At 42.1% G+C, this 22500-nt stretch overlaps 1 protein-coding gene across 2 annotated transcripts in view; it reads right to left on the reverse strand.

Moving 5' to 3' along the window:
• Positions 1 to 21148: 21148 nt before the first annotated feature.
• Positions 21149 to 22500, reverse strand: part of lingo2 (leucine rich repeat and Ig domain containing 2) — a 143011-nt gene continuing 141659 nt past the window's right edge. For both annotated transcript variants that reach the window (XM_063189265.1, XM_063189263.1), the window contains exon 2: positions 21149 to 22500. This exon is cut by the window's right edge and continues 1697 nt beyond it. In XM_063189265.1, coding sequence (XP_063045335.1) covers positions 22335 to 22500 — 166 coding nt within the window. In that variant the 3' untranslated portion in view covers positions 21149 to 22334.

Here is a 22500-nt window from a genome sequence, read left to right on the forward strand (position 1 = left end):
CTGCAAGGGACAGCCCGGTTTGGGACGAGGTTATGAGGATTCCCTGACTTTCTAGGCGGTCATGGTTTAATGTTGGCGCTGCGTTGTATAGTGGTCTCTGTGGATGGGTTTTGTGTCATTTTAGCTGTGCCGTGACTCTGTTGGCGGGAGTTGGTGGAGTCTTTCTCAGCGTCAATTTTGGTTTTTGGGGGTATTGGATGGGTTGTGGGGAGGTGTTAGGTGGGGAGGAGGGGTTGTGAGGAGGGGGTGGCGTAGGTGGGGGTGTGGCGGGAGGCGAAGTGTGGGGAGTGGGGTGAGGGGAGTGGGGGGGGGGGAGGTGTGGTGGGGGGGATGGAGGGGGGGTGAGGGTGGTAGGGCGGAGGGGGTGAGGTTGGGGTGTTGGTGGGATGGAAGGGGGGTCGGGATGGGTGGAGGGGGGAATGGAGTGGGGGGGGGGAGGTGAGGGGGGGGGGGTGACTGGGGGGGTGGCGTGAGGGGGGGGGGGGTGGGGGTTGTTGTGGGGCGTGAGGTGTGGGGTAGGGGTAGGTGAGCGGGGGGGGGGGGGCGAGGGGGTGTGGATGAGAGCGGGGGGGGGGAGGGGGGTTGTGAGTGGGGGGGGCCGGCGTGGGGGAGGGCCGGAGTGGCTTTGGGGGTGGGGGAAGTGTGGGTGGTAGGGTGGGTGGTGAGTGGGGGAGGGGGGACGTGAGGTGGAGGTGGGGGGGGGGGAGGGGGGGGGGGGGTGGGGAGGGGACAGATAGGTCTTAGTTTTTTTTAGTTTTTATTTTTACTGTGCTTATTTTTTTTTTTTTTGGGTCTGTTTTTTTGTAGTCTTTTAATAAATTTTTGTTGTTTTGTTGGTGTTTGATTGTGTTTTAGTTTTTAGTAGCCTATTTCTGCCCTACAGGCAGTGTATGATAGCACAAACTAGCAATGGCAAGGCTTTGTTCAAATCTCTAGCCGCTATCGGAAGAAAACATGGCAGTCTTTGGCTTTTTGTTCTTTATTATTTTAAATAAATGCCGAGAAGTAGCAAGAAAGACGGTTCAAGTGACAGACAGCTGATGACGTTTGCAATCGCTGCATTGTGGAAATATTTCAACATCAGATGGGTAGCAGCTTCAAGTAGTTTGCAATGGGACAAAATGTCTTCTTCATGTCAACACCCCGGGCTTTTAATGGAACTAGCTTGCATGAAAAACACGCAGCTACTTGTGATTCTGCTTTTGAAGTAAGATTCATCTAATTTTTTTATGCTGCGGGTAGCCTTTTAACATGAACCCCCCCATTGGCTCAAGTTTATTTAGTGGTGCCTTTTGTTGTCACAGTTTGTACAGGGGCTTGTTGGACATTGATAGACTTGGTTGTGCGGTGTAGTGACATGAATAGACGAGTGTGTGTTATTATGGTACGCGAGATTGTTTTTTGAGCGTACGACATGACTCAATTTCCCTAATTTATTATGATGATGACTACGCCAATGCGTGAGTTGTGTTGGAGCTGGTTTATGCATGTGCAGCTGCGTTCTTTTGAGTGCGAGGAAGTGGTGTGCGAGTCGAGATCAACGTGGATACAGGACGATTATTTGACTGGTTGGTTTATCGGAGTGCTTCCGCACTCACAAAATGATTATTTGAAACACTTGCACAAACCGTAGCTGAAGTGTTTGAGAATACTATCTAAGACATGAATGAGTTCAGAAGTGCGTTTGTTGGTTTTTACTCGATTCTGTCTGAATGCACGGGTCATGTTTGCATGCTACCCGCCCCCTTGCCTACTTTCCTTCTTGTCTGTGAGTGTTTGATTTTATCAGCACAAAATATCGCAGGGCAGTGAGGCAGTGAGCTGTGTTACCTAGGTTGGTTTATTTGCTAAATGTAAATCGTTTCCCCTAACATGCTATGGTGTGATTCACCAGGTTGGTGAACTAGACATTTTATCTTCAAAAAGTTAGGCTTATCTGTGCACCCTCATCCATGTGAATGAAACGCTCCTGCATTTTGCAACAGAATAAACAGAAGTGCAACAAAATCAACCGGCTAAAGCAAAAAACTTAAGCTTTCCCCCAATATGTTGTAGCTTTCTAAATTGATTATGTAAAATGTAGGCCTACAGGTCCTTAAAGGTGTACAAAGTATGGGTCTGGAGCTAATTTGGCATTTTGCAATACAAAAATAAAGTGTAGCTGGCCTTTTCAAGAAATTGAAATTTGTTTTCCTTATTGTTCAGATTTAGGTCTACTGACAATGTCAATTGTCTTAATAGTGTGCATATTTACTTATTTAGTTTTAGAGCTGTGGGTAAGCCACTGATGGCATTCTTATGCCTACTTTTATATTTACAGGTATTTAGAGAAAGAAAACTTGGCCTACTAATTTGTTGTACACCATTAAAGACCTCTATCAGTCATGTTTATGTGGAATAGGCCTATTTGCTATTCAAACACATTACCTTGTGGCATAAGGCCCCCTCTCTCTCTCTCACCACACACTCACACACACACACACACACACACACACACAACACACAACACACACCACACACACACTCACACCACTCACACACACCAAACACATCACCACACGTTCATTTCAGATCTGCATGTAAGGGGACTATTTGTTCACAAGTTTTTAGTTTTTGTAAAATGTTTTAGCTGATAGTTATTCTTCCAGATTTGGTTAAATGCAGAGGAAATTGCATCTAAGGAATTACATTTTTATTTGGGGGAGGACCGAACCCACCGTTATTATATATATATATATAATATAGTTTATATTCTATATTTACTGCCTACCCTACCATACCCTTCACTGCACGTCACTGGTCTCCATACACCACCATCTATGGCTGAAATGCCCATGAGCAAGGCACCTCACCCCACATTGCTTCAGGGACTGTAACCAATAACCTGTAAATAACTGTAAGTCACTATGGACAAAAGCATTAGCTAAGTGTAATGTAATGTAGGCCTAATGTAATCATAGTTGATATGGATAAACTTAAGAAACATTCACTTTTAAATTATGTTGCTATTGGCAACTTTTAAAACTTTTTATTTGTTGTGCTTTAGATTTTAAAATCACTCTGTGTTAAAGGTCTTGTGTTCAGAAATTAATGTTTTCTCTGGTCGTGCTGTCTCGCAATTTTCTGATGCAGATTTATCTGTATTGTTTGGATGAATTATCACCTACCCAATTTATTGAGAGACTGTTTTTTTAACTTGTGCATCACATTACACTCACAACACAAGACAGAGAAGAACAAGCACAAGCATTAGTTTACTCAAGGAATATTCAGCCTCTTGGTCGTTGATGGACTTGGTGGACTTCCGGTGAGTGTTCCAATGTCAGATTGATTGACAGGGTCAGAGAATAGAATAGAAGAGGATGAATATAAAGAATAAAAACACACTGAATACACTTCACCTGTGCCTCGGTTTTGATATGTCCCCTCTATTTTCTGCATTTATTAGATTCTGTGCTTTGCTATTTGGCAGCAGGTTGTGTCTGTATATGACAGGCAGCCACAAAAGTTCTTTGTCGATGCTTCGTGCTCCTGTGTGGACAAACGGTATCTGTTCATCTGTTCAATCCACTGTCAGATCTTTAAGATAAAACTGTAATCAAACCTATTTCAGGTGGAGCGAGATGATACAGCCCAATGCCCTTGAGGAGAGGGGGGGAGGAGGGAAAGACGTGAGATGCGTGGGGCGGTAAAGTCGATGAGGTTTACTCCCCTCTGTCACCGGAGAGATAAATGAGAGGCTGATAAAATGATAACAGTCTCTGGAAGATCTCCACCTATTCCTTGTCACTACACTCCCTGTGTTTTTTTAAGTCTCAAAGGGAGAGATCGGAGATGAGGGCAGATGTGGGACTGTCACTCACCCGGAGGCGTGATATCGAGGAGCCCCGAATGAATCAGGAGGGCTGGCGAAACACCATGCAAAAGATGCTAATGATTAAACATGAGGCATGTTGACATGTTTGCAAATACTGTGACAAAAAAAAAAAACGTTTTGTCAACTACATTGCACTCTCTTTCAAATTAGTTCAATATTTTTCTCTCTGAAATATGATCCTTTTGTATCTTGCATTTCAACTTCCTCCCACAATCTTCTCGGCTGACAAGCTGATCTGCATCGAGAAATATCCCTAACTGTATTGCCTGGCAATGAACACGTCTTAAATGTGTATTATTCAAAATGACATTGTAATTAGCAGTGTCTATGATTAGACAAGGGTACAGACAAAAACTAAATGATTTAAAACACTTCATTATCAAGCATCAAAATATCAATTATGTTAAAACTCTTGATTACACGTGTTCCTCTGACAATAGTTCTCAAGAGAAAGAAAACTTGACAACACCAAAGTTCTAGTCCAACCACTAAAACGGACAAAAAAAGAGACTTGCCATGGTAGAACGAAATAACAGGAAGAAATAAAACCAACAAAGGTCTCTCTATTGACTTCATGAGACGCTCTGTGCTGCTTGCACTCTTCTAGTAAAAGAAAAAGGAAGTCATTGCATTGAACTCGAGGCACGCCTATGCTTTGATCTTCTCTGAGAGTCTACCTCTCTCTACCAGTGCCTCAGCTGGCACAAAGGAACTCTATTTAGCACTGAAAGGACCTGCCGACAGGCACAATGATAAACCACGGCCATGCCTTTCAGATGTTAGATGAGCGCATATTAAGAGGGGAAGATGAAAGCATGACAGACAAATTCTATTTCATTTTTCGTTTGTTTGTTTGCTTGCTGGACGGCCTTCGTACAAAATAAGTGACAGCTCAATCTCCGTCATAACATTTTTCTTTTCTTTTTTCCCCCCTAAAAGCATACCTTTCACAATCAAAGGATATATATGATTACAGCATTCAGTCACTATTAAAAACTATTTCCCCAACAAGCAGAGATTGCGAGCATTACGTCTTCAAATGGCCGTGTCTGAGATACATTAATGGACGGAAGCTTTTATGCTATTTCTTTTTTTGTGGAATTTACTTTTTATTGTTTTTTTTCCACAAATACATGGAACAAGACACACACTGAACAACCACAGGTGAACAGGGAGGACTACACAGACAGACACAGACTAACAAGGCTAAACACTGTACAGTATATGTGTATGAGAATGAGTGTAACTGTACACTTTTATATACCACTGAATGTTAACATATCCCACAAAAAAAAGACAGAGAAAGAAGGGAAAAAAACAACAGAAAAAGTATGGCCTATGGCTTACTGTAGAATGTCTAGATACATTTTTCACATAGACATCCTCCTTGTTAATCATTCTGTAGCACAGCTTCTCGTAAGAGGCAATCTTGGACATTTCGTTAAACCATTCCACCATGGATACAACTACTTGTGTTTTCCAATGGCGTAATATTATCCTACAACCAGTTATTAGAGCTATTCGACACCAAGAGGATTGGTGGGAATTTAACCCGTTCCCCTGTGGTACCACACCTAAGAGACAGAGTAGAGGATGGCGTACCAGAGCAGTGGTCAGCAAGTTATTGATAAAAGACACTATCTCAGACCATAATGGATCTATCATGGGACATGAGTATAACATATGCAAGAGAGTGCCACACTCAGTGTTGCATCTCCAACACACATCTGAGTCCCTAAGCCCCAACCTTGCCATTTTTGATGGGGTCCAATAAATCCTATTCATAATTTTATAACGCATCAACCGTGTCTGCATTTCTCTTGAAACTTTGTACCATGACTTGATTATATTTCCCCATGTTTCATCTGGTATAATTTCTCCCAAGTCCCTCTCCCAGCATTTTTTTAGGCCCCCGTAACCTGGAGGTTGGGATTTCCGTAACATACTGTAAAAGCCTGATGCTTTAATTGAGAAAGCATTTTCTTGTTTCACTTTGGCGTGTAATTCAGTAGCAGGTGCGAGTGGTGATACTTTGAGATGTGACAAAATACAGCTTCTTAGCTGTAGGTATTTCCAAAAGTCCTTCTTTGGAAGACCATACTTTGCTCTTAGTTGTTCAAAGGAAAATAAAGTGTCTCCCTCAAATAAATCTCCAATGTAGACAATTCCTAGCTTGACCCAGTCAGGCCAAGAGAATGTCCTTTTACCTATCTTGAGGTATTTATTGTGCCATATGGAAGTTTGAAGAGTAAAGTTTGGGTGTAAGCTAAGGAGTTTATGAGAAGCTTGCCAAGTCTCCTGAGAAAATGCCAGTAATGGATTATCATGAGGAATCTTACCACTTGTTTGTGTGAAAGCGGCCTGTGCCGGGTATGGATAGTTAAGGGCCCCTTCAATAGACACCCAAGATGGAGCCATATCTGCAGGGATGTACATCTTAGATAACTGCTTCAGACAGAATGCATAGTGATACCAGGCTATGTGAGGTAGGCCAAGGCCACCATCTTCTGGGGCCGCATAGAGTTTTGTTTGGTTTACATATGGTTTTTTACCTGCCCACAGAAAGCCATACACTGCTTTATTGTATTTTGTTAGAGTAGTACGTGGGAGGTTTAATGGTAGCATATTACTTATATAATTAACTTTAGGAACTATTATCATCTTCAAAATATTTATCTTACCCAGAAGTGATAAGCCTAATTTAGTCCAGTTTTGAAGTATGAGTTCTATTTTCTGAATCAGGGGAAGGAGGTTGACATCCATGATGTCATTTAGTTGTGGGGTGATTTTTATGCCCAGATATGTAAGCCCAGAGGGCTGCCATGAAAACTGCCAGCCCTTTCTGACAGTTGGGGGGCAAACCTTGGATAGGGGCATAGCCTCCGACTTCGACCAGTTGATTTTATATCCAGACACCAATGAAAAAGAGTTGATCAAGGTGAGAGTATGAGATACTGTGGTTGATGGGCGCCTGCACAGAAGCAAAATATCATCTGCATACAAAAGCAATTTGTGCTCTTCACTCCCGTTCTTAATACCAACTATATTGTTATTTTGCCTAATGGCAATAGCCAGTGGTTCCAGGGCCAGGGCAAATAACAGTGGGGATAGTGGACATCCCTGCCGTGTCCCTCTATGAAGCTGGAATGCAGTAGACTGTCTGCCATTTGTCACAACAGATGCCTTGGGATTGTGATATAGTAACCTAATCCAGTTAATGAAGGAATTTCCCAGTCCAAATTTCTCCAGCGTCTGAAACAGGTATGGAAACTCCACCCTGTCGAATGCTTTCTCTGCATCTAATGAGAGAGCTACAGTTACATCTGGTTCCCTGCCAGCTTACCACATCAAGTGAAGAAGCCTAAGAAGATTGTCAGATGATGTCCTGTTCTTAATAAAAAACCTACTTGATCAGGGTGGATAAGTGTTGGCAATAATCCCTCTAATCTGGTAGCTAAGATTTTTGCAAGTAGTTTAGCATCAACATTTATTAATGACACTGGGCGATAGTTGCCACAAAGTTGTGGATTCCTATCCTTTTTATGAATTAAAGTTATTATAGCTGTCTGCATACTATCTGGGAGACATCCTCTAGACAAGGCATTATTGTAAACGTTCAGTAGTCTTGGGGCCAGGAGGTCTGAAAAGGCCTTGTAAAATTCTGCTGGAAGTCCATCTTCCCCTGGAGATTTCCCGCTCTGTAGTTGCTGAATAGCCCCTTTAATTTCCTCTAGTGTAACGTCAGCCCCAATTTGTTCTTGTTCATCCTGTGATAATGTTGGACATTTCACTGTAGAAAGAAATGTGTTAATATCTTGAGGAGCAGGTTTATCTGATTTATAAAGATTTTGATAAAATGTGACAAATAAGTTGTTGATGTCTGTATCGTCTGTTTTCAGTTCCCCCTTGTCATTCTGTATTCCTGTTATGAGTGATTGTGTATATTGTTGCCTTGCTCTCTGTGCTAGAAACCGTCCTGTCCTTTCTCCTTGTTCATAATACTTCTGTTTACTTCTGAATAATGAATATTCGACTTTTTTCTGTAATAAAGAATTATATTCTAGCCTTAATTTACTCAATTCGTGAAGTGAGGAGTGGTCAGAGTATATTGCATGCCTACTTTCCATGTTTTTAATGTCTATTTCCAATTTCTGAAAGCGCTCCACTGCTGTCTTTTTTAGAAATGAGCATATTTGAATAAGCCGGCCTCTTATGACAGCCTTAAAGGCGTCCCACTCCACAGCAGGGTCTGATGCTGTGCCTTCATTGGTCAACCAGTAATACGTTACCTCCCCTTTAATAGATCGTACTAAATATTCGTCTTTGAGTAAGGATGTATTAAATCTCCACCTACTGGGACGTTTTTTGTTTGATTGGCCTGTGCGTAATACCATCCCCACTGGAGCGTGGTCTGATATTAAAATTGTGCCTATTGTTACTTCTGCTGTAATAGAGATCAGTGATTTTGAGATCAAAAAATAATCTATTCTGGAATAAGAATTGTGTGGGTTGGAGTAAAAAGTAAACTGTTTATCTGAAGGATGAAAATATCTCCATACATCCACTAAATCTAGCTCTTCCACCAGTGTGTTAATTTCTTTCCTTGCCTGTGAAGGTCGTTTTATACCCCCTGTGTATGTTTTATCCATAATGGGCTCCCTCACGTTGTTGAAGTCCCCACCCAAAATTATATATGGATTCCCAAACCCTGATATTACATTGCTCACCCCTACGAAAAAGCCTGGCTTTTCCATTGTTGGTGCATATACGTTCATAAGCGTATACTTAATGCCGAACAGTTCAGCCTCTATTGCTATCCACCTGCCCTCTTCATCTGCTTGCTGCCTGAGTATTTTAATGTTAAAGTTTTTCCGGACCAAGATGGCTACCCCTCTTTGGCTGGAGGAACCCGCACTATAAAGGACTTTTCCAACCCAGTCTCTTTGCAATAACAGTGAGTCTTTTTTCTCTAGGTGTGTCTCCTGTAAGAAAGCTAAATCTGGATTTTTCTGTTTAAGATACCACAAAATTTTCCTCCTTTTTAGAGCTGAGTTTGCACCCTTAACATTCAATGATATTAGTTTAAACAGTTCACCCATTATATATAGCCAGGCATATAATAAGGTAAGTGCTAGCCAAAAAAGTTTTCAAAAAATGAATAACACCTTGTACTGTTAGTCTACTCCCTTGTGGATAAAAGAAACATAAACAAAACAAAATACACTTAGGAAAATACCTTGTACACAAACACAAAACTGTCAGGAGGCCACGAAGAACAGACTCTCCTGCACTACTAAACATACAATAGTACATCCGTGTGAAGGTCTCACTCGGCCTGTCCCAGCTCCTCTCAAACCCAACCCACTCCCCATATGTATTTATAACCAATAGCAATAACCAAAAATAATAATGTCACTTGAAGTAACCTGCTTTTTCAAAACAAAACAAAAACCGACCAAACAAAGCAATGAAAATGTTGATGTCCATCATTCTTAATAAATGAGTAAAATGAGGTCAAATGAAAGTAAATAATGAATAAAAATTAGAAAAAAATGTCAATGTCACCACAGTGCACCCAACTATGCAACCAGCGAAATGCGTGGCCCACGGTCTACAGTCTTATAAAAGTCACTGGCATGATGGGCTACACTTGTAACATGCACAACTGGCGTGTATTTGCAAAACTAAAATAAAGAAATATTCCTCAATGTTGAAAAAGAATGACTGACCCATAAACCTACTCGTCATCCTCTGTGAAGCCCCGCGATGTAAGGAAGGTAGCTACCGCATTCGGTGAAGTGAAGGAATGCCGCTTGTTATTTACAGAGAACTTCAGCGTTGCTAGATACTTCATGAAATATCGGATCCCGTATCCTTTGAGTTGCTTTTTCACATCGTCAAATTTCCTGCGTTGTTGAAGCACCTCATGTGAAAGATCTTCTCGTCATCCCATTTGACCTCTTCTTTTCCACGGGTGGCAGCGAGGACTGCCTCTCTCACACTGAATCTCAGGAAGCGGATCAGAACATGACGAGTGCGACCCTCCTCAGCCTGCCCGACGCAGTGCACTCGCTCAATTTCAAATCCAATATCCACATCCAGACCCAACTGTTCAGATAGTAAACCAAGCACGAAACCAAGCATCATATCTGCCCCCTCCGCTTTTTCAGGAATGCCCATCACACGCACGTTGTTCCGTCTGCTGTAATCTTCTAAATATGTGACTTTATCCTGAAGTGCTTTGAGGCTCGATAAGGCATAGTCCATGCTAGTCTCTCGGCTGTTGTTAGCATCTTCCAGGTCTGAAATTCTGGTTTCAGCGTCCGTCATCCTTGAGCCCAGCGACTCAACTGTACTTTGTAACTTTTCCATACCTGTTTTCAAACTATTGACATCTGCCGCTATGCCTTTCAGAAGATTTTTGATGCTGGCGAACTCTGCCTTAGTATTGTCAGCTGTTGCAGCGTCTTCCTCCATCTTGCTTTCAGGCGACCCTTGCTTTTTCGCCTTTCCCGTACGAGTAGAGTTGTTTTTTTGGTCGGTTGGCATATTTTTCTTTAGGTTTTTTGTTTAATATATCATAAGGTTACTGTTAACTGGAATTCAAAGCTATCTGAGTAATATAGGGGGGGAAAAAAGGTCAAGCCGAGCGGAGCTCAAAACTATGCAGCCATGCTGGTGTCACGCTTCCCCGGAAGTCCCGTGACGGTACACTCTTAAAGAAACAGGCCAGATATGGTCTTTTATGCTATTTTTACAGGACTGTGTCAAAAGTAGAAATTTGTAGATCCTTTGGAAAAATGAACGAGGGAAAATATGAAGACTACTGTATAATTTCAATCCCTTGTACGTATAGTATGTCTAGTACTCCACATGTGAAGAAATTGAATGACGCACATCTCATCTGATGCTAGGCATTCTTGGGCGTACTTTGGACAAGATTTCTGATCACAGCAGTCAGCCTGAAATGAGTAGTGCTAATCTAACTGTGCTCTGCCAAGTGAAATCATCTAAAATGACTGCATATGAACAACTCTGCTCATGTACACACTCAATCTGAGACACACACACACGCACGCACAGACGCAAAACATCAGGCGTTAGTAGGACAGGACAGAAGCCACCTCACTAGAGACCTCATTTGGCAGGAATGATGAAACACAGAATACAGCACCTAATGGAAACCCTATGAATATAATCCACATGCACACATACACGCACGCACGCACGCACGCACACACACACACACACACACACACACACACACACACACACACACACACACACACACACACACACACACACACACAGGAAAATAACTGACAACAGGATTCCCTCACGAATGTATCCATGTGGACCCGGTCCCCGACCCAAGTTACATGAGATTAGAGAACAGCACAACAGAGCAGTGTCACGTCTCCCTGGTTAGTTGCAGTGCAAATGAATCCTGCTCCATACGTACCCATATCGGCTGGCTACGGCTGTCATAGCTCCCACACAGGACGGGACAACGATGGGAAGGGTGATGAAACAGCGATGGATGGAGAGCCCACTGAATAAGATCAAGAGGAGGATGATCTGAGGTGCTGCCTGCCTCGTCTTCCATCCTGTTCGTAAACCTGGGGGTGTGCACTCAGTCTGGGATGGAAGTAGAGACACAGATACTCTCTCACATACACACACACACACACACACACACACACACACACACACACACACACACACACGCACACGCACACGCACACGCACACACACACACACACGCATATATTCACTAACATCCAAGTATACACATATACGTACCTCCTTTTGTTTGCCCAGACACAGATACAGTACATACACGCGCACACACAGGTAATCACTAATCATACAGGCACGTAGACACACTCAAGCACAAACACACACACACACACACACACACACACACACACACACACACACACACACACACACACACACACACACACGTAATCACTCCCACGCGCACGCACAAACATCCAAGTACACACATATTGTACGTACCTCACCCCTTTTATTTGCCCAGTTCCTCCTCCTGTTTGTCTCTGTCTGCCGACTCACTCGTGCGTGGGCACAGCACAGACATACAGTACACATGCCCATTCCCTATAGCGCCATGGCTGCTGTTCAAAGCAGCAGAAGGACTTGTGTATTATTTCGGGATCTGAGCCTCTCTATTGATCATAGGGTTTTGAGTGTGAGTTTGTGTCAGTGCTTATATGAGGGAGTGAGTTTCCATAGGTCTCAGTATAGGCCTATACAGTGCATAGGATTTCCCCAACACCATGTAGGTTTAACGTATCCAAAGGCTTTCAACATAATTTTTTCATCTTGTCTGGGTTATCATCTTTGGAATATGTAGGCTATGCATTAGTCAAGTTAATTGTGAAAGTTGTGAGCAACTGGACGTCTTTTTGAAATAGGCATCAAAGCAAATTCGGAACGTCTTCAGATATTCCTCAAGAATATTCTGCTTTCACCAATTTTGCATAACTCATGAAGTGTTTGACATGTGAAGACAAGTGATGTTTTTATAGGGACCCTTATGAAGTTATGTACTGTATGATCCAGCCTGAGATTAAAACAGAGCTGAAACATTGTCAGCCAATTCTGTCCACCACTGAAGACAAGTTCATTCCCTCTCCTGCAAGTGATGCTTTAAAAGCAATTCTGTTCTCACTCCTCTTATACCAAATACTGAGATAACAATATGCTGTGGTTGTCCATAGATTCAGTGTGATCAGGGGGACTGTGAGACATGAGCAGTTGATTGACAGTGTTTGAGACTTTCGAGGAGAGGTATAGGCCATTTCTCAATGTTAAGGATCCTGGCATTGCAAGTAACGCCCATTTTCAGGCCATCGTGACTCACCAAGTACAAAAATACAGTCAACCAATTGTGTTTACAGTTTAAAATCAGTGCAAAACATGTGTTTAGTGGCCAAAACGGAACTTCTATACATTCACTTCCACGCTTCCAAGCATGTTCCATTCATAATGGTTTGAGATGCTTGTGAGGCTTTGAGCATCGTCTTGTGAATGCACGACTTCAAGGCTGAAGCACTACCAAGGCAAGAACACCTCACATTGAGAAACAGTCATAGTGTGTGTGTGAGAGAGGTGGGAATGACAGGCTGACTGGAGGGAATTGATTAGCAAGTCCATATGTAGACTTTCACACATTTCACACGTCCCATCCTGCACAATACCATCTGGTCTGGAGTGGAGGGTTCAAATCTCACCCTAGTGAAGAAAATTATTTACACAATTTCTTACTGCCCCCTGGTGCCTTCATTATAGGTACAGTATAACATGGTAACATGCAACATTATGTAGCCTACTTGCACTTTACCTTAGGGTTACATAGATTTGAGTTACTGTATGTACATTACATGGCATGTTGATACATGTAAACACAGAAAAATAAATGTCACTTAAGAAGGTTGGTGGGAGAATAAATATTGTACATGTGTACTCATTTCTCCTCCACAAGTAGCATATGTACATAATGTATCATGTTACAAAGCAGTGTTACATAGTATGTCACACTGCACCTAATGTAAATGTAACAATGAAAATGAAAAATGACCAAAATAACCAAAATAAAATTTTGTATTACTGAGTTTCTTGTAGACCTACCCCACTGTCCCATTGTGGTTGTTCTTTCAGGTGTATCTGTGCCTCTGTTCCTTTGAATGAAAGGGCCACCAAATGCAATGTAGGCCCATACTTAATGTGGCCGTGATTCAATGTCTGGTTGGAATGCCATGTGAATTCTGTGCCATGCCTTGATGCCTTATTGACACTACAATGCCTTTTGTCCCTTAAATGGCAGTGTGGGCCGAGACAGCAGGGGGGGGGGGGGGGGGCATGTGAAAAGGATGTGTTATTACAGCAATGGCATAAAATAAGCAATCCATTACATAACTCTCCCAATAAAGTGAAATTAATTGTATGAAGCCATATTTCTTTTTTAAATGTATTTTTTTACGGGCTTTTTCGCCTTTATTTGAGATAGGACAGTGAAGAGTGACAGCAAACGAATGTGGAGAGAGAGAGACGGGGCAGGGACAGCAAATGACCAAAGCCGGATTCGAACCCTGGGTGCAACCCTTGGGCATGCAAGCCCAAATGTGGGGGGCTTAGCGCCCATTGGCTATATTTCACAGTACTATTATTGTACTTTACAATGGTAAAAAGTTGAAACACTGACATTGTCCATAGACAGGAGAAGTATAGGGTATTGGTATATATATTGGAATATACTGGTAGGGTATATAGGGTAAAGGGTATTCTTTAGTGGAGTGAGGTCCCATAACTACATAATGAGTGGACAAGCTCATGTCAAAATTGTTAGCTGTTCTGGTTCAAAATGTTGGTTTTTAATTTAGTGAGCTTTATATACACATCTCTGTTTGATGAACTGAGCCACTGCCGTAATCTCTAGGCCTCTCTAATTATCGGTGGGCCTGACTGTAAAAAGAGATATAATGGCCCTACTCAGTACTATCACAGTCTTAACCACGTGAATGTTGGCCAAGCTCACAAAGGGGCACCAGCAACCTCAGAGTGCAGAGATACAGTAGATGTATGGCAGTGGGCTATAAAACGCAGTATGATCTATTGCAAGGTAGTCTTCATCTCCCTGTAATATTTCTCTCTCTCTCTCTCTCTCTCTCTCTCTCTCTCTCTCTCTCTCTCTCTCTCTCTCTCTCTCTCTCTCTCTCTCTCTCTCTCTCTCTCTCTCTTTCTTTCTCTCTCTCTCTCTCTCTCTCTCTCTCCCCAGCACCACTTAGACACCCACATCCAGGCACTTAAGCAGGAATCTGGGCTGTTAGTGTTCCTCATTCAGCTGCTGGTTCCGGCTGGGCAGAGGTGCATTGTGGGGAAAAAATAGACAGCAGTGAAGTGAAGTAAAGTGGGTGGACGGACGCACGCACGCACACACATAGAGATGGTAGAATGGAGTACAGAAGCAATTCTTACAACGGACATAGTATAGAGACAAGAAAAGAAAGGGAAACAACAACAAAAGCGACAAAAGAAAACACACAAGACAACGAAAGAAAAAAGCGAACTAAGTGAAAAAAATGATGGATTCACTTATGGTGTTTCCACTTGTTGTTCCAACTTGTTCTATACATTGTGCTGACATGCTGCATTTTCCAACTGCATCTAGTTCAGCAAATCTATAGAGACTGTCAGATTCCCCTTCCCCCATCCATTTCTCTCAGTGGAGCTGTTCAACAAGGGACTTGCTGGTATTTCTTTTACCTGAGCATAGCACCATGTTCAATCAATACACTACACTGGTTCATTGTTACTACCAAGATGTTTCTCAGCAGGAGTTTTGGATTACCATGTAGCTGAATATGACGCACATCTCTTTAGGGAGAGAACTTTTCCCATCGCAACAAGGACACAGTGGACTAGTGGAGGGACGGGGCCAGTGCATGGAGTGCCGCTGAAAGTGCTCTTGCACGCTTGTCAACAAGAGCCGAACTTATCCATAACGAGATTAAATGAGAGGCACTTCGATTTCCATTTGGTCACAAGTGCCTGGCATTCTGCTCTACGAGCCGGGGCAGATGACTGGATGTCTGCCAACCTGGTGTACCAGTCTGTCCTTTGTGATGTATTTATGTGTCAGATATCCACAGAAGTCCTAATGCACAAACCCTAATGAATGCGACTGGGCCTGAAGCCATGATCTTTTTTCTCTTTTGAATCAATTTGGCCTTTGCTTCTGGAGGGCCGGTAAGCAGAGCCCGCCTCATACACTCTGTCAGACAGCCCACACAAAACAATCATAGACAGCAGAAATAGTTTATATTTAATGCCTGGCACAGTAAATTTCACTGCTTTAATTCAACATATAAGGCCCTGTTCAACTGCCTGTTTTCTACCCGGTACAGCTCGACACAGCACAACTCCGCTTCCGTTTATTGTGCTTTGATTAGCAAGAACAGTACGGTACAGCTGAAAACCAGCCCTCGTTTTTTTGGCTGAACTGAGCAGACCGGGTACTGTCGCTGCCTACTACCCAGAATACCAAGCGTCAGTTAGCCCTTACCCGCGAATCAAAAAACAATCATGGCGGCCACCCGATCAACTGCATGATGGCCTGTCCCCACACAGCGAAATTGACTTTGAATGCAGGCGATAATTTGCTTGACCGCGTGGAGGCAGGCGATTCCGCCGCGGTGCATGATTTCATATTGGTGGAACCATTGGTGGAATCATGTGGTATGAGTAAAATTTGTAACGCATTAATTTGCAACGTAATTAATTAATCTAATTAACGTGTTAGAGTTGCAGTATTAAAAACAGAAATCAACATTGTAGTATCAAACTATAGTCTAGAATCGATAGATTAGATATCTGTTGTCCCTTACGTTAGTTAACTAGCTTACATAAAGATTTGCAGTGGAAACGCAAACCAGGCTGAGTCAACAACACAACTCAACTCGACATGACACAGCACGGCACCACTGGGTCTTATGTGGGAAAGTGCCTTTAGAAAGTCCAAATGAAGGCTTTTAGTGTTGGTCCTCCTCTCTAAATATTGAATTAACTCAATTTACTCAGCACAATTTACTGTGTGGCTTTGCTGATATGGTGTGAATTCCATGTCATGTTAGTCATGCTCTAATAATCTCAAAGGTGATCCTTCAGGATACCAAAACATTTTGGACAATTCCATGCTCCAAATGTCGTGGGAACTGTTTGAAATGCGCCCCTTCCTCATCCAACATGCCTATGCACCAGTGGACAAATCAAGGTACATAAAGACAAGGACATAGTATGATATGAACTTGTCTGGCCTGCACAGAGTCCTAAACTGATCCCAATAGAACACCTTTTGGGATGAATTAGAGTGGAGATTGAGAGCCAGGCCTTCTCAACCAACATCAGTGTGCGACTTCACTAGTGCTTTTGGAAGATTATTATAAAGATTATATTAAAAAAACATACTCCTCAACCTGGACAGCCAGCAGAAGAGTTGAAGCTGCAATAGCTGCAAAAGTTGGACTAATATCATATTGAACCCTATACTTTAGGAATGGGATGGCAGTTAACACATTGAATAACGATTATGAATTCCGGATTATGTCGTAGAATACCAGCATTCTAAATCCTTTTTTGATGTTTTTTTTTAGAGTCACAGCATATTATGTGATATTGCCACTGAAACATGTTATGGCTCCTTTGAAAGTGGAGACTTTACACTCGTAGTGTGTGAAAACCGTGTGTCTCTATGAGCAATCAAAAACAGAATAAACAATTCAACTTAATCTGGCCGGTGATCAAACTTCCAAATTTGAGGGTATCGATCCAATCAGTTTGGGTGCCATTCACATCTAGCCAAGGATCCGGAAAGGATCTAGCCCCAGAAAGCTTAAGATAGACTACTCAGCTAGACACGAAATCAAATTGCTCTCTCTGCATTTATTGCATGAAGGACGCGTCATAGAGCGGACACCGACCATAGGCTACTAGTAAGTAAACAGCATACAGTACAAGCATGATTCTTTACATATAGCCTACCATACCACAAGGTGTAAGGCTACAGAGAGAGTAAAGGTATCAAGTCATCAATGCAGGGTGATCATTACGGTTACAGGTTAGGCTACTGTAGGCCTACGGTTACTGTTCTTGGGTTGGCGCCAAGACATTGACGTTGTGATTAAAAGGTCCAAATCATGACACAAGCTTTTGACTGCCATTTTTGTCACTTGTGTTCATCAGAGCCCTCCCAATATCACATATATTATGCATTGAGGGGTGTAGATTCGAAATTTAACGTTACACGTAAAAATGTATTTTTACCACATGTGCGTGGAATACATACTTTTACGTACTTGATACTCAATTTGTTTAGTTCAGATGTGAGTCAAGGCAGTTGAGGGATTACATTTGGTAATAAAGTGTCACATGCTAATGCTGGGAGCTGTTAACTATGATAGCCTTATTTGTTGAAAACATACTGTAGCTTGGCTGCTTATTATTTTTATTACAAGGATGATAAAAAAGTGGCAAGACTCCCAACAGCTAGCCTACAACTTAGGTGAGCACAGTGGTTTTGAAATAATGACACATTAATTCTTACCATGTCAGTAATATTCATTATCTGTACTAATTGTTTTTGACATGCTACCACAGCTATCGTTTCTCATTACTCCATTACTAAACCTGCTGTGAAATGCTTTGACAATCTCTGAAGCCTACCGCTGCACTGATGATAATAAGTAATGAGGTGTGTGTGAGAAATACTTACAAACTCCACTTCACACTCAAGTCACAGGATGGCAGTGAGTCTGCTATGTCATCCTCTTGAGCCTATTTACATTAACGTTCATCTGCTTGCGCTCAAGAATAAATGCCAATTATTTTTCACACCATAGACTTCAGAGTCCTTTCAATCACATTGTTAGAACCTAAAACTTTGAATCTATCTTTCCATGTCACTAATGCCTCTTTTTCACTGCCAGTTTTCTGATAGGCCTACAGCTTGACACAGCATGACTCAGCCGCTACTTTTTGCTTTTCAAATAGGCATGACACAGCTCAATCGTAGGGCAAAAAGTGGCGGCCGAGTCGTGCTGTGTCGACCTGTAGGCCTACCAGAAAACCGGCAGTGGAAAAGACGCACAAGACAACAATCAACTGGAAATGAGAGAGTTTGATGAGTGCTTTAAGCTCATTGTATGCTATCCCTACAAAGTTGGCAATAATCAACAATAACAACAACCTATTCTTTTGCAAAGCCAAATAGGCCTACTGTTTCTTCTTTATTGTTATTGCTGTCTAGGATTTTTTATGTGTGGAAAGCAACCAATCTCTAGAGACAACGGGCAAGGCTACAACTACAGTTTCTTTGATATCTTACAGTTGAGGAGAGAAAACACGTTATGCTGTACAAGCTGAGCTTTTGATAGCTTGTTACTCCGGCACAGGTGTTGACATAGAGAGAGAGAGGAAAGTTGTGACGGAAATTGGTGTGATAGGTGACATAGGAATTTGCGAAGAAATGCCATTGTGTTTGTCTACTTCTCATGCACAGATGACTCAACGCATTTGAAACAGACTTCAAAAATCTGTGGGTAAGAAAGGCTATCTGGTGGCATGATATCTTGCTAATTTTCAACATATTGGTGTTACAAAGAGCAGAATTGTTGTTTTTGTTGCTCATAACAGGACATCAGAGCTTATCTAAAGGAAATCATTATTATATGAAATGAGATATAGGGCACATACATTTTGCACAAATAATATCTCTGTGTTCTATGTTCTTCTGACAAAGGCACATTGATCACAAGCAAGAATTAACTGTCCTCCAAGATACAGCGTCCTCTGTAACATAACATTGTGTTATCATGTGCGTCGCTATGTGCAACAAACCCCAGTCATGGCATTGCTAGATGCTGCTTGTATAAACTAAACTATAACCTCTCATATTGCCATATGTTCCGTTGTAGCCTGGACAATGTATGCAATATGTCTGTCAGGCAGAAGAGGTGAACTGTGTGTGTGTGTGTGTGTGTGTGTGTGTGTGTGTAGTAAGACTCTGGCTTGTCTTAGACTCAACAATGACTAACTTTTATTTGCTGCTATGCTTTTTAACATGTATTTTTGACCTTTGTGTTTTGACTACTTTTACTTACCGTTTTAACGTCATCGTGCCACTATTTTAACATTTTTTTCCTGTAAAGTGTCCTTGGGAATCTTGAAATGCGGTACAAATAAAATGTATTACAATTATAATTTTGATTTCACATAGCCTTTTTTAAATTGCCCTAATCTGAACATTAGTGATGTTATTATGATTATGTTGTCAACGTTAATTATTCTGTCTTCCTACACTCATCATCATCACCAGAAGAAATGTATCCTAGCTGAGCAAATGTGAGAGAAACAAAACAACGCAGTGTCCATGTGATGGCTATCTCGGCTTCATCCGTTGCCTCTCAAAACAGCGTCCGACCTGGTGAGTGGTCTGGTCCTCTCTCTAGGCAGACAAAGCGGCATTGCAGTGCTCAGTGAGGACCTGGCATGTCTGGCATGCTCCAGTGCCTCTACTACCTAATCAGGAGCGGCATCAGACAGCCTCTGCGGACTCCCGTTGTCAGCTCCTCATGGTGCATGCTTGCGAGGCTGGCCACTCGCCATGCACTGGACTCATGCTGCCGGAGCCGTGGGGTTAACAGCATTTCCACTGGCCCCGGCTGGCTGCTGATAGCGCTCGCTTCCTGGAGAAATCGCTTCTACCTGAGAGATAATGCTTTTAAATGTGCCCTGGTGAGACAGACGGCACTCCTCCCTCATGCTGCTAGCAGACCTTTTCGTGTGGTGGTATTTATCCATAATGGAGCAGTTATATCAGGCTTTTGTCACAGGGGTGACAACATGTATTGCTGTAATCATATGTGACATGCGTCTTGGTGTAAACGTTAGAATGTCAGCTTGTAAAACCCTTAAGCACTGTGTAAAATGTGACACATTTGTTCTTTAGCAAACATTATGCATTTTTGTTGCATTTTTCTACCTTTCATTTGAAGACACCTTTCATGTTGTCATAGAAACCTTTACTGACCACTATGTGCAATGTGTTATAATGTGTGTGTGTGTGTGTGGGGGGGGTGGTGCGGTGCATCGCAGTGGGGTGTGACATCTGATTTTGGGCTTTTTTCCCCCAAAGAAATTATTTCCTGTGTCTACAATAGGCAATACATTTTAAGCCCTCATCAACATTGTATTGTAAATTGTCATGAATGGCATCGCAGTGGGGTGTGACATCTGATTTTGGGCTTTTTTTCCCCCCAAACAAATTATTTCCTGTCTCTACAATAGGCAATACATTTTAAGCCCTCATCAACATTACAAATTGTCATAAATTTGAATAGCATAGGAAATGGAACACACGTCCCTCTTTGTTTTATCTCACAAAGAGATCACCTTTCACCTTGATTCTGCGAAGCGCAGTGATCGTAAAATCAGTCTGCGCGAGGGGCTCGGAAGCATCCATACCCTCTGAAGGGGGGAATGGTGGGAAAAGTTTGAGAACCACTGCTATAAGGCCATCTTCTCCCATTGGCACCCATTGACATGTTATTGGAGAAATTACAGAAAAATGCAATTGTCCTGCGAAGAGTGAACATATATTTTTTTCAAATCAGGGGTAGATGGCAGAAAATACAAACTGTGTAGAAAGTAATATTCTTTATTTCACATACATGTTATTTTTTTTCTTTTACTTTGAACTGGTCACAATCTAAATGATTCAACAACAAAATGAGAAACTACCACAGCAAAGTCCAAATTTTTTTTTGTGATGTGATGTCCGTTTCACTCCCGAGATGAGGACAATTTGACACCAGAGAATGGATCCGAGGGTTAAAAAAATACAAGATGATGACAAGTGATCCATGAGCGTTTTTTTTCTCAACATTATGAATTCAGCAATATAATCAAAAAAGTATGCTCTATTCTTAAACAATTTCAGAGTATTCATCATTGTTTTGTTCACTTTAAACCTCAAAGCGTTTTTGATAAATAAATTCTCTTCATATTTTTGTGACACCGACGAAAAAAGCAACATTTTCAAGGAGGGGGGGGGGGCATGGGGATGGGAAACCAAGTGAAAGTTTAGGAACCTTACACACTCCTTCTAATGTCTCCTTGCACACACTGGGTAAAGCCCTTTCTCATTTCTTGAACAGAGTCGGGTGTAAAATATTGGCTTGGTCCTCGACTTGAGGGATGAATGACAGAATCTGCTGATATTGTGCTCCATGGGTATAGCAAGACAAAAGTAAACAACAAAAAAGGAAATGTAAATAACAAAAAAAGAAGTGGGCTTGTATACAAGTGTTACATACATATACATAATAGATCATTACGTACATATATGCCAAAAAAGCATGAGAGGAGGGCAACGTATTTGAGGCCAGCGTTCCACTGCCGTGAGCAAGCATGGCGCAGGCCACAACAAGTAACAGTAATACTTTTTTTAAATTACAAATATCCGCTGTACATGATTCCGCCACATCCTCGAATTTCAACACAATGGATCCCTGGTGGGTATATATAAAGTGTTAAAAGTCGACAACCAACCGCACGAGTGTATCCTGTGCTCATTTATAACGTCCGGCGGCTGCCTCCTGGTACAGTATTGTAATAGTCAAATCTTTTTCCGCCTCAGCCAGTGCATACGAAGTACTCTGAAGGCATCAGAACAGAACATCCACAACGAGTAGAGTCTGCAAACCTTGTGGATGCCACTGTGGCAGTTACTCTTCTTCTCTTGGGTCTCTCCCCCAAAAAAGGCTCCAATATAAACAAAAACAAAAAAAAACAACAAGTAAACAAAAATAAAAGAATTCCACAACTGCATAATTCCTACATTGGTAATTCCTGTAATTCCGTGTTTGATTCAGCGTTAGATCATCTTCATGTTAAATCGCCGTGGACCCGCGCCCTGGTCCGTGCCATCTGTGGACCCGCCCCCGCTGGACTTAGAGCGTGGGACGTACTCGATGTCGATGTTGTTTTTATGCTTGCCCTTCCCCCGGCTCCATACAAACAGGAGGAGGAAGCAGAACAAA

Source organism: Engraulis encrasicolus, chromosome 22 (assembly GCF_034702125.1).
Source record: "Engraulis encrasicolus isolate BLACKSEA-1 chromosome 22, IST_EnEncr_1.0, whole genome shotgun sequence".
Classification (NCBI taxonomy): Eukaryota; Metazoa; Chordata; class Actinopteri; order Clupeiformes; family Engraulidae; genus Engraulis; species Engraulis encrasicolus.